The sequence below is a fragment of the Hyla sarda genome, chromosome 8 (genome assembly GCF_029499605.1).
Source record: "Hyla sarda isolate aHylSar1 chromosome 8, aHylSar1.hap1, whole genome shotgun sequence".
NCBI classification, from domain to species: domain Eukaryota; kingdom Metazoa; phylum Chordata; class Amphibia; order Anura; family Hylidae; genus Hyla; species Hyla sarda.
The window spans coordinates 14,614,015-14,629,014 of NC_079196.1; the positions used below are offsets into that span (position 1 = coordinate 14,614,015).

The 15,000-nt window shown below is 48.0% G+C and overlaps 2 protein-coding genes across 5 annotated transcripts in view; one reads left to right on the plus strand and one right to left on the minus strand.

The window, feature by feature from the left end:
- DDX18 (DEAD-box helicase 18) overlaps positions 1-12,013 on the minus strand; it is a 13,175-nt gene extending 1,162 nt beyond the window's left edge. Inside the window, exons 1-13 of the mRNA XM_056535113.1 lie at positions 11,875-12,013; positions 9,825-10,028; positions 9,608-9,709; positions 9,387-9,522; positions 9,042-9,142; positions 7,004-7,203; positions 6,807-6,921; positions 6,577-6,716; positions 6,208-6,369; positions 4,351-4,503; positions 4,158-4,271; positions 4,020-4,076; positions 3,751-3,928 (exon numbers count right to left, since the gene is read on the minus strand). Coding sequence (XP_056391088.1) covers positions 3,751-3,928; positions 4,020-4,076; positions 4,158-4,271; positions 4,351-4,503; positions 6,208-6,369; positions 6,577-6,716; positions 6,807-6,921; positions 7,004-7,203; positions 9,042-9,142; positions 9,387-9,522; positions 9,608-9,709; positions 9,825-10,028; positions 11,875-11,968 — 1,756 coding nt within the window. The 5' untranslated portion in view covers positions 11,969-12,013. The remainder of the gene's footprint in view (positions 1-3,750; positions 3,929-4,019; positions 4,077-4,157; positions 4,272-4,350; positions 4,504-6,207; positions 6,370-6,576; positions 6,717-6,806; positions 6,922-7,003; positions 7,204-9,041; positions 9,143-9,386; positions 9,523-9,607; positions 9,710-9,824; positions 10,029-11,874) is intronic.
- The window catches only part of TBCE (tubulin folding cofactor E), a 6,929-nt gene continuing 1,957 nt past the window's right edge, over positions 10,029-15,000 (plus strand). Inside the window, exon 1 of one of the 4 annotated variants that reach the window (XM_056535118.1) lies at positions 10,029-10,047. The gene's annotated coding sequence lies outside the window, so the exon portion shown is untranslated. The other 3 variants (XM_056535116.1, XM_056535114.1, XM_056535117.1) reach the window with 3 other exon arrangements.

The window sequence follows — 15,000 nt, forward strand, 5'->3', positions numbered from 1 at the left end:
GGGAGTTGTAGTTCTGCAACATCTGGAGGTTAGGAAACACTTCTTCCAGTGAAGCTATATTATGTGCACAACATTTTTTTGTGCAAACCCTACACCACCTAATAGAACACGAACAAATGTGTCAGATGCCAGAGCACAAGACTTAAAGGGGTAATCCAGGAAAGTTAAAACAGATTTGTAAATGACTTCTATTAAAAAAAATCTTAATCCTTTCAGTACTTATGAGCTGCTTAAGTTGAGTTGTTCTTTTCTGTCTAAGTGCTCTCTGATGACACCTGTCTCGGGAACTGTCTAGAGTAGAAGCAAATCCCCATAGCAAACCTCTTCTACTCTGTGCAGTTCCCGAGACAAGCAGAGATGTCAGCAGAGAGAGCACTGTTGCCAGACAAAAAAGTATATCTCAACTTCAGCAGCTGATAAGTACTGGAAGGATTAAGATTTTTTCATAGAAGTAATTTACAAATCTGTTTAACTTTCTGGAGCCAGTTGAGAAAAAATAAATGTTTTTTCCTTGGAATACCCCTTAAGGGTTTTTCAGTTTTTGCACTTTCGTTTTTTCCTCCTTACCTTTTAAAAATCATAACCCTTTCAATTTTCCACCTAAAAATCCATATTAGGGCTTATTTCTTGCGTCACCAATTCTACTTTGCAGTAACAGTCATCTTACCCAAAAATTCACGGCGAAACGGAAAAAAAAATCATTGTGCGTCAAAATCGAAGAAAAAACGCTATTTTGAAACTTTTGGGGGCTTCTGTTTCTACGCAGTGCATATTTCGGTAAAAATGACACCACATTATTCTGTAGGTCCATACGGTTAGAATGATACCCTACTTATATAGGTTTGATTTTGTCGTATTTCTGGAAAAAAATCATAACTACATGCAGGAAAATTTATATGTTTAAAATTCTCATCTTCTGACCCCAATAACTTTTTCCACGTACGGGGCGGTATGAGGAGTAATTTTTTACGTAGTGATCTGAAGTTTTTATCGGTACGATTTTTGTTTTGATCAGTCTTTTTGATCACTTTTTATTCATTTTTAATGGTATAAAAAGTGACCAAAAATAAGCTTTTTTGGACGTTGGATTTTTTTTGCGTGTACGCCATTGACCGTGCGGTTTAATTAATGATATATTTTTATAGTTCGGACATTTACGCACACGGCGATACCATATATGTTTATTTTTTATTTTATTTACACTTATTTTTTTTTATGGGAAAAGGGAGGTGATTCAAACTTTTATTAGGGAAGGGGTTAAATAACCTTTAGCAACACTTTTTTGTTGCAGTGTTATAGGTCCCATAGGGGCCTATAACACTGCAAACACTGATCTCTTATACTGATCACTGTTATCCCATAAGGGCCTATAACTGCACACACTGATGTCTTACACTGATCATTGTTATCCCATAGGGACCTATAACACTGCACACACTGATCTCTTATACTGATCATTGTTATCCCATAGGGACCTATAACACTGCACACACTGATCTCCTATGCTGATCACTGGTATGTATTAACACGCCTGTGATCAGTGTTATCGGCGCTTGACTGCTCCTGCCTGGATCTCAGGCACGCAGTAGTCATTCGTCGATCGGACACCGAGGAGGCAGGTAAGGGGCCCTCCCGGTGTCCTGTAAGCTGTTTGGTCCCAAACAGCCCGACTGACTAGCCAGGATACTTTCATTTTCACTTTAGAAGCGGCGGTCAGCTTTGACCACCGCTTCTAAAGGGTTAATACCGCACATTGATGCGATCGGCGATGTATGGTATTAGGCGCGGGCCCCGGCCGTTTATGAGCGCCAGGATCGACGCGATGTGATGCAGGGTCGCAGCGCGACCCTGCTTCATATTGCGGGAGCCGGCGCAGGACGTAAATATACGTCCTGCGTTGTTAAGGGCTTAAGGACTCAGCCCATTTGGACCTTACAGACAATTTTATTTTTAAGTTTTAGTTTTTTTCCTCCTCGCCTTCAAAAAATCATAACTCTTATATTTTCATCCACAGACTAGTATGAGGGCTTGTTTTTTGCGCGGCCAGTTGTCCCTTGTAATGCCATCACTCACTTTACCATAAAATGAATGGCGCAACCAAAAAAATACTATTTGTGTGGGGAAATTAAAAAGAAAACCACAATTTTGCAAATTTTGGAAGGTTTTGTTTTCACGCCGTACAATTTACGGTAAAAATGACATGGGTTCTTTATTCTTTGGGTCAATAAGATTAAAATGATACCCACGATAACATACTTTTCTATTACTGTTGCGCTTAAAACAAATCGCAAACTTTTTAACCAAATTAATACGTTTAAAATCCCCCTATTTTGAAGACCTATAACTTTTTCATTTTTCCGTATAAGCGGCGGTATGAGGGCTCATTTTTTTGCGCCGTGATCTGTACTTTTTATTAATACCATATTTGCTTAAACAAGACTTTTATTACATTTTTTATTAATTTTTTTTTTTTTGGAATAACATTTTATTAAAAAAAAAGCAGCTATTTTGAACTTTTTTTTTACGTTCATGCCGTTCACCGTACGGGATAATTTACATTTTATTTTAATAGTTGGGATATTTACGCACACGGCGATACCAAATATGTATATAAAATACTTTAATTTTTTTTTACACTTTTTGGGGGTAAAATAGGGAAAATGGGCCAATTTACGTTTTTATTGGGGGAGGGGTTTTTTCACTTAAAAAAAATTTATTTTTATTTTTACACTCTTATAGTCCCCATAAGGGACTATTTATAGCAACCATTCGATTGCTAATCCTGTTCAGTGCTATGTATAGGACATAGCACTGATCAGGGTTATCGGTGATCTTCTGCTCTGGTCTGCGGGAAGGCAGATCAGAGCAGAAGACTCCCAGAAGACAGCGGAGGCAGGTGAGGGGACCTCCGTCTGCCGTGCAGGATGATCGGATTACCGCGGCAGCGCTGCGGGCGATCCGATCATCCTGTTAAGTGACCGTGATGCTGCAGATGCCGTGATCTGTATTGATCACGGCATCTGAGGGGTTAATGGCAGACATCTGCGGGATCGCGGGTGTCCGCCATTACCGGCGGGTCCCTAGCTGCGATCCACAGCCGAGACCTGCCGCGCATGATGCCGGCATTGCTCCGATGCCTGTGGTTATGCTCAGGACGTAAATGTACGTCCTGGTACGTTAAGTACCACATCACCAGGACGTACATTTACGTCCTGTGTCGTTAAGGGGTTAAACCTCGCTCTGTAGCTCACTGGTTTCTAGAATTTATTTATTTTGGTAATATTTGTAAAATAATTTAATACACCAAGCAAACGAGTAAAAATGTATCCTACCTTACCCCAACATTGATAAATGTCCCCCAATAAAGCTTATTAAACATTTCTGATATACTTCTAATTGTACTTCTGTAACCTTAGAAACATCTGACTAAAATATCTAAAAATCACTGGAGCAGCAAACTGAGTGAAAAACTAAAATTTGTTATGAAGCACAATGTGATGCTGCTTATAATGTTACTAGTCACTTAGAGCTAATTTCTTCCAAAAACAGTGCCACACCTGTCCTCAGGTTGTATGTGGAATTGCAGCTCTGTTCCATTTACGTGAATCGAGGTCAGTTGAAATACCACACACACAACCTGAGGACAGGCGTGGTGCTGTTTTTTTTGGAAGAAAAATCCTGGATAACCTCTAAGACTCTGGGCACATAGAAGTGATAACATGTCCGTCATTGTCAGCAGGTAAAGGATACTAAGGTCAACGAATGGAGGGATCCGGAACCCGAAGGACAGACAGACCTTAGGCAAATCCAAAGTGTTCACATTGAATATCTGCTTGTGAGAGTGCGAGTCGTAGGCCCGGATATACGCCTTGTACGCCTCCTGAGCCGACTTGTGCAGATAATAATTCTTCTCTATCAGTTTCTCCAGCTGAAATGGAAAAATCCATAAGAAATCATCTATCATCATCCTCACAACTGTTCATACACATCATCCATAACATGCAGAACATGGCTCTTACCTGAGACTGGATATCAGAGATTTTACTCCATGAGAACTCAAACTCGCTGAGCGGCACCTGGAACAGGAAGACAACTACTATAAGTCCTGAGTGTATGCGGCGGGGGATGGGGGCAGCAGACATCAGACCTGCACTCACCTTGGATTGTTTTAAGTATCGCAGGAAACCCAGCTCCTCGGGGCGCAGAATCAATAAGGCGTGTCCCCGGCCATCAATCCCTCGCGCTGTTCGGCCAACTCTGTGTATATATTCCTGTGAAGAAGACGACCCCCAGTTATCCCCCTCCTCATCCATGTCACCTACACAATACACACAATGCTGGGACAGTCACCTTGGGGTCATCAGGGGGGTCGTACTGCACAATCCAGTCCACCTCCGGGATGTCCAGTCCTCTGGCTGCAACGTCCGTGCACAGTAGGATCCCAGAGTCTGCGTTACAGAACTGGAAGAAGGTCGTCGTGCGCTTCGTCTGCTTCTGCTTCCCCTGTAGGAAAAGATGTATAAGATGAGGAGAACAAGAAGGAGTAGGGAGAATCCGAAACTGGGACAAGACTGAGCCAAGACACCGCACACAATGGACCATGGGGTAGACAGACCAGACAAGAGTAGATGGTGCGTGTGCATACAAAACACAACAAGTGGGCGCACACAAAACACACCGGGAGGTGGTAGATCAGACATAAGATGGCGCATACGCACACGCAGAACAGACCAAGAGGAGGAAGATCAGACAGAAGATGGCGCATACGCACAGGCAGAACAGACCAAGAGGAGGAAGATCAGACAGAAGAAGTGTGCGCACACACAATGGACCATGGGGGAGACAGACCAGACAAGAGTAGATGGTGCGTGTGCATACAAAACACAACAAGTGGGCGCACACAAAACACACCAGGAGGTGGTAGATCAGACAGAAGATGGCGCATACGCACACGCAGAACAGACCAAGAGGAGGTAGATCAGACAAAGAAGCGTGCGCACACACAATGGACCATGGGGGAGACAGACCAGACAAGAGTAGATGGGGTGTGCGCACAAAACACATCAAGAGGAGGTAGATCAGACAGAAGGAGCATGCGCACAAAACACACCAGGAGGAGGTAGATCAGACAGAAGAAGGAGGCGCGTGCGCGCACACACAACATACCAAGAGGAGCTAGATCAGACGGAAGAAGGAGCGTGCGCACAAAACACACCAAGAGGAGCTATCAGACAGAAGAAGGAGCACGCGCACATGCAGCACACCAGGAGGAGGTAGATCAGACAGAAGGAGCACACGCACACACACCAGGAGGAGGTGGATCGGACAGAAGGAGCGTGCGCACAAAACACACCAAGAGGTAAATCAGACAGGAGATGGCGCATACGCAACATACCACGAGGAGGTAGATGAAACAGAAGATGGTGCATATGCACACACAATAGACCATGGGGAGACAGACCAGACAAGAGTAGGTAGATCAGACAGAAGAAGATGGCGCGTGCGCACAAAACACACCAAGAGGAGGTAGATCAGACAGAAGAAGATGGAGCGTGTGCACAAAACATACCAAGGGGAGACCGACCAGACAGAGGATGGCGCATGCGCACACAAAACACAGTGGATAGAGAGACCATAAAGGAGACAGACCAGACGGCAATATGGCGCAGGCATGCACATAAAACACGCCGAGGGGAGACAGACCAAACAGGAGGAGATGCCACGAGCGGACACACTACACATCAAGGGGAGACATACCGGACAGGAGAGGATGACCCATGCTCACACCCACAATACACCAAGAGGAGAACATAGCGTGTGCATATACAAAAACACACCAAGAGGGATAGACCAGACAGAAGAAAATGGCATGTGCGCACACAAAACTCACAAAGCGGACAGTTCAGAAAAAAGAAAATGGAGCATGCGCACAGTACACACCAGGGAAAGACATACCGGGCCGAAGAAGAAGACGTGTGCGCATACAGACAACACACCAATGGCAGACAGGCCAAACATAAGGGGGCGGCACACACACACACACACACACACACACACACACACACACAACACACGCACACACCAGACAGAGCATCCATCACACCACCGCAGACCATCTTTCTTCCAGCCACAGTGAACAATTTGAGAAGTGAAACCAACATAACCCCCCCCCCCCCCCCCCCATCTTATGTGTGACCCGTAACTCACGTGGATGGCCATCACCGGCAGGTCGATGTAGTTCAGAAGCTCGTAGTGGAATTTCACCGACATGCAGGACGAGAAGAAAACCATCATCTTCTTCTTGCGATTTTTCTTCAGAAAGGTGAAGAGCAGCAGGAAGCGCTTCTCCGAGGAGCAAACCACGTAACCCTGAGACCAGAGAAGATGTAACAGGACTCTAATGTGTAAGTGGTCTCCAAACTGTGGTCCTCCAGATGTTGCAAAACTACAATTCCCAGCGTGCCCGGACAGCCAACGGCTGTCCGGGCATGCTGGGAGTTGTAGTTTTGCAACATCTGGAGGGCCACAGTTTGGAGACCACTGCAGTAGTACAGCAGAACATTGGCGCTTCCTCACCTGCTCCAGACCGTCCACGGTGGCCGTATCCTTGTTGTCGTCCACACCCACGTACAGCGGCTCCTTCTTGAGGGAGATCCGAGCCAGGTCTTCCACCTTGCGGGTCTGAGTTGCAGAGAAGAGCATGGTCTGCCTGCGCTCTGCAGTGAGAAGAGACACGTACCGTTATATACTCTCACCGCCAAAGACCGGTCCTGGTCCCCCCCGATCTGCCACGGGACCCGACTCACTAGGCAGGAGGTTGATGATCTGCTTCATCTCCTGCTCAAACCCGACCTCCAGGATACGGTCGGCCTCGTCGATGACCAGACACTGCAGGTTCTTGTACAGGAATCCGGGCGTGTTCTGTGGGAGGAGATGAAGAAACAAAGATGGCGGCACGTTCTCAGAGATCTGCACATGATAGGCCATGGCGGGCACAACTCACCTGCATGTGGTCCAGAAGCCTCCCGGGAGTCGCCACAACAATGTTGACCCCATTGGCGAGTTTCTGAGCTTCCGCCGAGCGGTTACTGCCCCCCATTATCAGCCCGTAGGTGTGAACGTGATGTTCCATCAGCTCCTTGAGGACCCCGTATGTCTGCATGGCGAGCTCCCGAGTGGGGGACAAGATGAGGACCCCGGTCCCTATAGCAAGAAGACAAAGGAGTAGATGGTAGTTGAGAGAGATATGGAGAGAGAGATATGTATAGAGATAGAGAAGTCAGGAGGAATAGATGAGTCCAGTGTATATATATGTATATAGAGGAGTCAGGAGGAATAGATGAGTCCAGTGTGTGTGTGTATATATGTAATACAACCAAAGAATAAGTTGGCCAGCACTATTGATTCCAAACTATTGTATAGACCTGGCTTACAGGTGCACGCTGCTGGGCTAAATATACAGCAACAGGAGAATACAGCAGCACACTGCTAACACAAAGATATAGATACAACATGAATATATAGATAAAACATGAGTACATAGATAGAACATGAAAAGCTATACAGCTGTAGTGCAATAGATGAAAATATGAAATCATGAGGTACTTAGCTTGCAAATTTGGCGCCAAATAGCGTGGACCGTCCCACCACGGTAAGGTGACCTCATTGTATATAAGGTGCCTTGGATGTTTCAGACCTTGCATGCCTGCTGTACTGTTCACACAGAGGCATATACACAGTGTAGGGTCCGTCCCAGGATGAGGTCACCTTACCGTGGTGGGACGGTCCACGCTATTTGGCGCCAAATTTGCAAGCTAAGTACCTCATAATTTCATATTTTCATTTATTGCATTACAGCTGTATAGCTTTTCATGTTCTATCTATATACTCATGTTTTATCCATATCCTTGTGCTAGCAGTGTGCTACTGTATTCTCCTGTTGCTATATATATATATATATATATATATATATATATATATATATATATATATATATATATATATATATATATATATATTATATATATATTATATATAGGAGTCAGGAGGAATAGATGAGCCGTGTGTATGTATATATAGGAGTCAGGAGGAATAGATGAGTCCAATATATATATATATATCTCTCTCTCTCAAGGCTGGTTTGTGAGTCGCTCATCCAGTGCCCGCCCCACTCGCCTCCTGTGCCGTGGACCGGCCGGTACCGCCTCCGGCTATTCACTTGTGCAAGAAGAAACAAGGTCCGGCACCAGGTTGCAAGTAAAAACTTCTTATTCTTTTATTTCAAGATTCTGCGGTACAGGGTAGAAATTCTGACGCGTTTCGCTAAAAAGCTTAATCGTAGACAGATGTGCATATAGAGGAGTCAGGAGGAATAGATGAGCCGTGTGTATGTATATGTGTGTGTGTGTATGTATATATATATATATATATATATATAGATATAGATATATATATAGATATATATATAGATATATAGATAGAGGAGTCAGGAGGAATAGATGAGCCGTGTGTATGTGTATATGTATATATAGGAGTCAGGAGGAATAGATGAGCCGTGTGTATGTGTATATGTATATAGAGGAGTCAGGAGGAATAGATGAGCCGTGTGTATGTGTATATGTATATATAGGAGTCAGGAGGAATAGATGAGTCCAGTGTATATGGGAGAGATTCATCAAAATCTGTGCAGAAGAAAACTTGCCCAGTTGCCCATAGAAACCAATCAGATCGCTTGTTTAATTTTTCACAGGCCTTCCTAAAAATGAAAGCAGCGATCTGATTGGTTGCTATGGGCAACTGGGCAAGTTTTCTTCTGCACAGGTTTTGATAAATCTCCCCATATATGTATATATAGGGGGAGATTTATCAAAACCTTCCAGAGGAAAAGTTGCCCTGTTGCCCATAGCAACCAATCAGATCGCTTCTTTCATTTTTAACAAGGCCTCTGCAAAATGAAAGCAGCGATCTGATTGGTTGCTATGGACTTTTCCTCTGGACAGGTTTTGATAAATCTCCCCCATAGAGTTTATATAGTTTCTCACCGTTTCGTGGCATAAACTTCAACTTGTAGACCAGTTCTATGGCCGGGATGAGGAAGGCGAGTGTTTTTCCGCTACCGGTGCGAGCAGCAGCCAGAACATCCCTGAAATATCACAGATGAAATATTAACACTACATATACCAGTATTGCCCAACCAGGGTGCCTCCAGCTGTGGTAAACCTACAACTCCCAGCATGTCAGGACAGCTATCGGCTGTCAGGGCATGCCGGGAGTTGTAGTTTTGCAACAGCTGGAGGCACCCTGGTTGGGAAACACTGACATGTACCCTTCTATAGCTACATATAACCCTTCTATAGAGATCCCAGTCATGTGACGCGGCGGCTCACCTGCCCTCCAGGAGCGGTCGGATGGTTTTGTGCTGGATCTCGGTCATGTTGATGAACCCCATGGCACTGATGGCCTTTAATGTGTTCTCATTCACGAGGTCGGACAGGGAGGAGAAGGCGGTGTCCTCAAACGCCCCTAAATACAGAGGAAATGTATGATGAGGACAGCGTGAAATGATCGCAGGCCGCCATCTTTACTCCACAGGACGGTCACCACTCACCCGTCAGCCCCATGGGTAGTGCCAGCTCCTCCTCATCTTCACCATCTCCCGGCTCCTGGGGGGACACACTCGCCTCTGCTTCATTCTTTGGTCGCTTGGCATCTATAGTGGAGAAATGATAAAGGTCACATGACTGTGAAGTTACATAGGAACATGTAATACCACATGTAACCACAGAGAGCGCACTGGATGTGACAGGATGGACCCCAGTCCTCACCGCTCTCCTCAGGCTGCAGCTTCCTCTTTTTCTTCTTCTTTTTCTTGGTGGTCCCGGCGGTCTCGGGGTCCTCCCCTGTGATTCCATTCACTGTCTCTGGAGCCGTCTCCTCGCTGTTCTGCTCCATCTGATCCTCAGCGAGCACCGCAGGGTCCACCGCATCCTCCACCGCAGGGTCGTCCTCATCCACCGGCACTGCTACATCTGAGACAAGAGACAGCAGGTGAGAGAGTGATCATATGTGGGACTGTCTCTCCCCAGTCAGTCAGTCTCTCCCCTTCTCTCTCTCCAGCCAGTCAGTCAGTCAGTCTCTCCCCTTCTCTCTCTCCAGCCAGTCAGTCAGTCAGTCTCTCCCCTTCTCTCTCTCCAGCCAGTCAGTCAGTCAGTCAGTCTCTCCCCTTCTCTCTCTCCAGCCAGTCAGTCAGTCAGTCAGTCTCTCCCCTTCTCTCTCTCCAGCCAGTCAGTCAGTCAGTCTCTCCCCTTCTCTCTCTCCAGCCAGTCAGTCAGTCAGTCAGTCTCTCCCCTTCTCTCTCTCCAGCCAGTCAGTCAGTCAGTCTCTCCCCTTCTCTCTCCCCAGCCAGTCAGTCAGTCAGTCTCTCCCCTTCTCTCTCCCCAGCCAGTCAGTCAGTCAGTCTCTCCCCTTCTCTCTCCCCAGCCAGTCAGTCAGTCAGTCTCTCCCCTTCTCTCTCCCCAGCCAGTCAGTCAGTCAGTCTCTCCCCTTCTCTCTCCCCAGCCAGTCAGTCAGTCTCTCCCCCTCTCTCCCCAGCCAGTCAGTCAGTCTCTCCCCAGCCAGTCAGTCAGTCAGTCAGTCTCTCCCCAGCCAGCCAGTCAGTCTCTCCCCCTCTCTCCCCAGCCAGCCAGTCAGTCTCTCCCCCTCTCTCCCCAGCCAGCCAGTCAGTCTCCCCCCCTCTCTCCCCAGCCAGCCAGTCAGTCTCTCCCCAGCCAGCCAGTCAGTCTCTCCCCCTCTCTCCCCAGCCAGCCAGTCAGTCTCCCCCCCTCTCTCCCCAGCCAGCCAGTCAGTCTCCCCCCTCTCTCCAGCCAGTCAGTCAGTCTCCCCCCTCTCTCCAGCCAGTCAGTCTCTCCCCTTCTCTCCAGCCAGTCAGTCTCTCCCCTTCTCTCCAGCCAGTCAGTCTCTCCCCTTCTCTCCAGCCAGTCAGTCTCTCCCCTTCTCTCCAGCCAGTCAGTCTCTCCCCTTCTCTCCAGCCAGTCAGTCTCTCCCCTTCTCTCCAGCCAGTCAGTCTCTCCCCTTCTCTCCAGCCAGTCAGTCTCTCCCCTTCTCTCCAGCCAGTCAGTCTCTCCCCTTCTCTCCAGCCAGTCAGTCTCTCCCCTTCTCTCCAGCCAGTCAGTCTCTCCCCTTCTCTCCAGCCAGTCAGTCTCTCCCCTTCTCTCCAGCCAGTCAGTCTCTCCCCTTCTCTCCAGTCAGTCTCTCCCCTTCTCTCCAGTCAGTCTCTCCCCTTCTCTCCAGTCAGTCTCTCCCCTTCTCTCCAGTCAGTCTCTCCCCTTCTCTCCAGTCAGTCTCTCCCCTTCTCTCCAGTCAGTCTCTCCCCTTCTCTCCAGCCAGTCTCTCCCCTTCTCTCCAGCCAGTCTCTCCCCTTCTCTCCAGCCAGTCTCTCCCCTTCTCTCCAGCCAGTCTCTCCCCTTCTCTCCAGCCAGTCTCTCCCCTTCTCTCCAGTCAGTCTCTCCCCTTCTCTCCAGTCAGTCTCTCCCCCTCTCTCCAGCCAGTCTCTCCCCCTCTCTCCAGCCAGTCTCTCCCCTTCTCTCCAGTCAGTCTCTCCCCTTCTCTCCAGTCAGTCTCTCCCCTTCTCTCCAGTCAGTCTCTCCCCTTCTCTCCAGTCAGTCTCTCCCCTTCTCTCCAGTCAGTCTCTCCCCTTCTCTCCAGTCAGTCTCTCCCCTTCTCTCCAGTCAGTCTCTCCCCTTCTCTCCAGTCAGTCTCTCCCCTTCTCTCCAGTCAGTCTCCCCCCTTCTCTCCAGTCAGTCAGTCTCTCTCCTCTGTGTGTCTCTCTCTCCCGCCTCCTCTCCGCTGTCTCTCCGTGTGCCCGCGGTCTCTCACCCTCCTTCCGTCTCTTCTGGAGATTTCTCTGTCGGATTTTGTCATTTCTCTTCTGCAGTTTCTTCCGCAGCAGCTTCATCTGTAGAGTCGCCATGATGAGCACACGTGTGACCGACCGGACGTGACGTCAGCTAGGAATAGGTCTTTAGAGAGGGGGCAGAGGTGTCCCTAGCAATGCCTGCCCGTACGTGCGAGTAAAGGGTCCTGATCAGTGAGAGAGCTGTCCATAATACAATGCCTTAACCACATATACAGACCAGCAGGGGGCGGTGGTGAGCTGTAAGGAAGTATGGCTGCAGGCACCGTACAGACACCATACAGACGAGTCACGTGATGTGCTGACGTCACCAAGGTCCTTCTACATGGTAGGAAGTAGCCGCTACCCAAGAACTCGTAAGACATCAGGAAAATGTTAAGAATGAATAAGATCAGCGCCGATTCTTTCATTTTCCACAGGTCATCTGATTGGTTGCTATGGGCAACCAATCATCACTTCCTCTGGACAGGTTCTGATAAATCTCCCCCATAGATCTGTTAAGGTGAGTGGATAGTGACGTAACCGCCGGATACGTAATAATATTAATGCGGTATATTGATAAAAAATACCGTAATACTTACCCTGCAGTGGAGGTCCTGAGTCTTTCCGTGAGATCCAAGACCCTAATGATGTAATGTGTTATTTACTATATCTCATTCAGTGGGCTTCAACCTGCGGACCTCCAGATGTTGCAAAACTACAACTCCCAGCATGCCCGGACAGCCGTTGGCTGTCCGGGCATGCTGGGAGTTGTAGTTTTGCAACATCTGGAGGTCCGCAGGTTGTAGACCACAGAACTACACTATATTCCAGTAAATACCTGTTATACTTCATGCATTTGATGTGTCCAAGACGTAATATCCTGCTGCGCGCCGCCATCTTTTTACAACATTTTGCTGGTTTCTACATTAAAGGGGTACTCCGGCGCTTAGACATCTTATCTCCGATCCAAAGGATAGGGGATAAGATGCCTGATCGCGGGGGTCTCGCCACTGGGGACCCCTGTGATCTTGCACGCCGCACCCCGTTTGTAATCAGTCCCTGGAGCATGTTCGCTCCGGGTCTGATTACCGGCGACCACAGGGCCGGCGGCGTGTGACGTCACGCCCCAGTGTGATGTCAAGCTCCGCCCCTCAACGCAAGCCTACGGGAGGGGGCGTGACAGCTGTCACGCCCCCTCCCATAGGCTTGCATTGAGGGGGTGGAGCGTGACGTCACACGGGGCGGAGCCTTGACGTCACAACGCTCCGGCCCCGTGATCGACAGTAATCAGACCCGGAGCCAACATGCTCCGGGGACTGATTATAAACAGGGTGCCGCGTGCAAGATCACGGGGGTCCCCAGCGGCGGGACTCCCGCGATCAGGCATCTTATCCCCTATGCTTTGGATAGAAGATAAGATGTCTAAGCGCCGGAGTACCCCTTTAATACTGTTTTAAAGGGGTACTCCACTCCCCAGCATTCGGCACATTTAGTTCCGAACTCTGGCGCGGGCTTCAGGGATCACCTCGCCTCCTCATGACATCACGCTGCGCCCCTCGTGATGTCACTGCCTGCCCCCTCAATGCAAGTCTATGAGAGGGGGTGTCACACCTCCTCCCATAGACTTTCATTGAGAGGGCGGGGCGTGACGGGGTTGGGCGTGATGTCACGTATAGCGCTTGCTGATATAGGTGAGATACTAGGACAGCTCTCTATGCTCCCTTTTCTTTTAAAACAGTATTAATGTGGAAACCAGCAAAAGGTTGTAAAAAGATGGCGCCGCGCAGCAGTATATTACGTCCTGGACACCTCAAATACATGAAGTATAACAGGTATTTACTGGAATGTAAGTGTATAGTGAGATATAGTAAATAACACATTACATCATTAGGGTCTTATTAATGTAGGGAGGATCTCACGGAAAGACTCCGAAGTATTACGGTATTTTTATCAATATACCATATTAATATTATTAAAGGGGTACTCCGGCCCTAAGACATCTTATCCCCTATCCAAAGGAGATGGAGTATAAGATGTCTGACCACGGGGGTCCTGCCGCTGGGGACCCCAGCAATCTTGCATTCGGCACCAACCTCTTTGAGCTGCACACTGCGCTGCCAGCTCACAAACTGCCGGGTGTCGACCACGGGACCGGAGTATCGTGAAGTCACGACTCCGCCCCTGTGTGACATCACGCCCCGACCCCACTATGCAAGTCTGTGGGAGGGGGCGTGACGGCCGGAGTATTGTGATGTCACAACTCTGCCCCCGTGGGATGTCACCCCCCCTGCTCCCACTATGCAAGTCTATGGCAGGGGGGCGTGACATCCATCACGCCCCCTCCCATAGACTTGCATAGCGGGGGGTGATGTCACACGGGCGGAGTCGGGACATAACGATACTCCGGCCCTGTGGACGGCACCCGGCGGTTTGTGAGCTGGCAGTGTGCAGCTCAAAGAGGTGGGTGCCGAATGCAAGATTGCGGGGGTCCCCAGCAGCGGGACCCCCGCGGTCAGACCTCTTATCCCCTATGCTTTGGATAGGGGATAAGATGTCTTAGGGCCGGAGTACCCCTTTAAGGCTACATTGCTATCCACTTACCTTAAAGGGGTATTCCAGGAAAAAACTTTTTTTAATATTTCAACTGGCTCCAGTAAGTTAAACAGATTTGTAAATTACTTCTATTAAAAAATCTTAATCCTTTCAGTACTTATGAGCTTCTGAAGTTAAGGTTGTTCTTTTCTGTCTAAGTGCTCTCTGATGACACCTGTCTCGGGAAACGCCCAGTTTAGAAGCAAATCCCCATAGCAAACCTCTTCTAAACTGGGCGTTTCCCGAGACACGTGTCATCAGAGAGCACTTAGACAGAAAAGAACAACCTTAACTTCAGAAGCTCATAAGTACTGAAAGGATTAAGATTTTTTAATAGAAGTAATTTACAAATCTGTTTAACTTTATGGAGCCAATTGATATATATAAAAAAGTTTTTTCCTGGAATACCCCTTTAACAGATCTAGTACCTAGATACTGACAGAGCCTCGCTACGGCTCACCAGGAGACACAGTGGGGCAGCTGACTGCAGATTATTGCACTTTAATAAATTGACG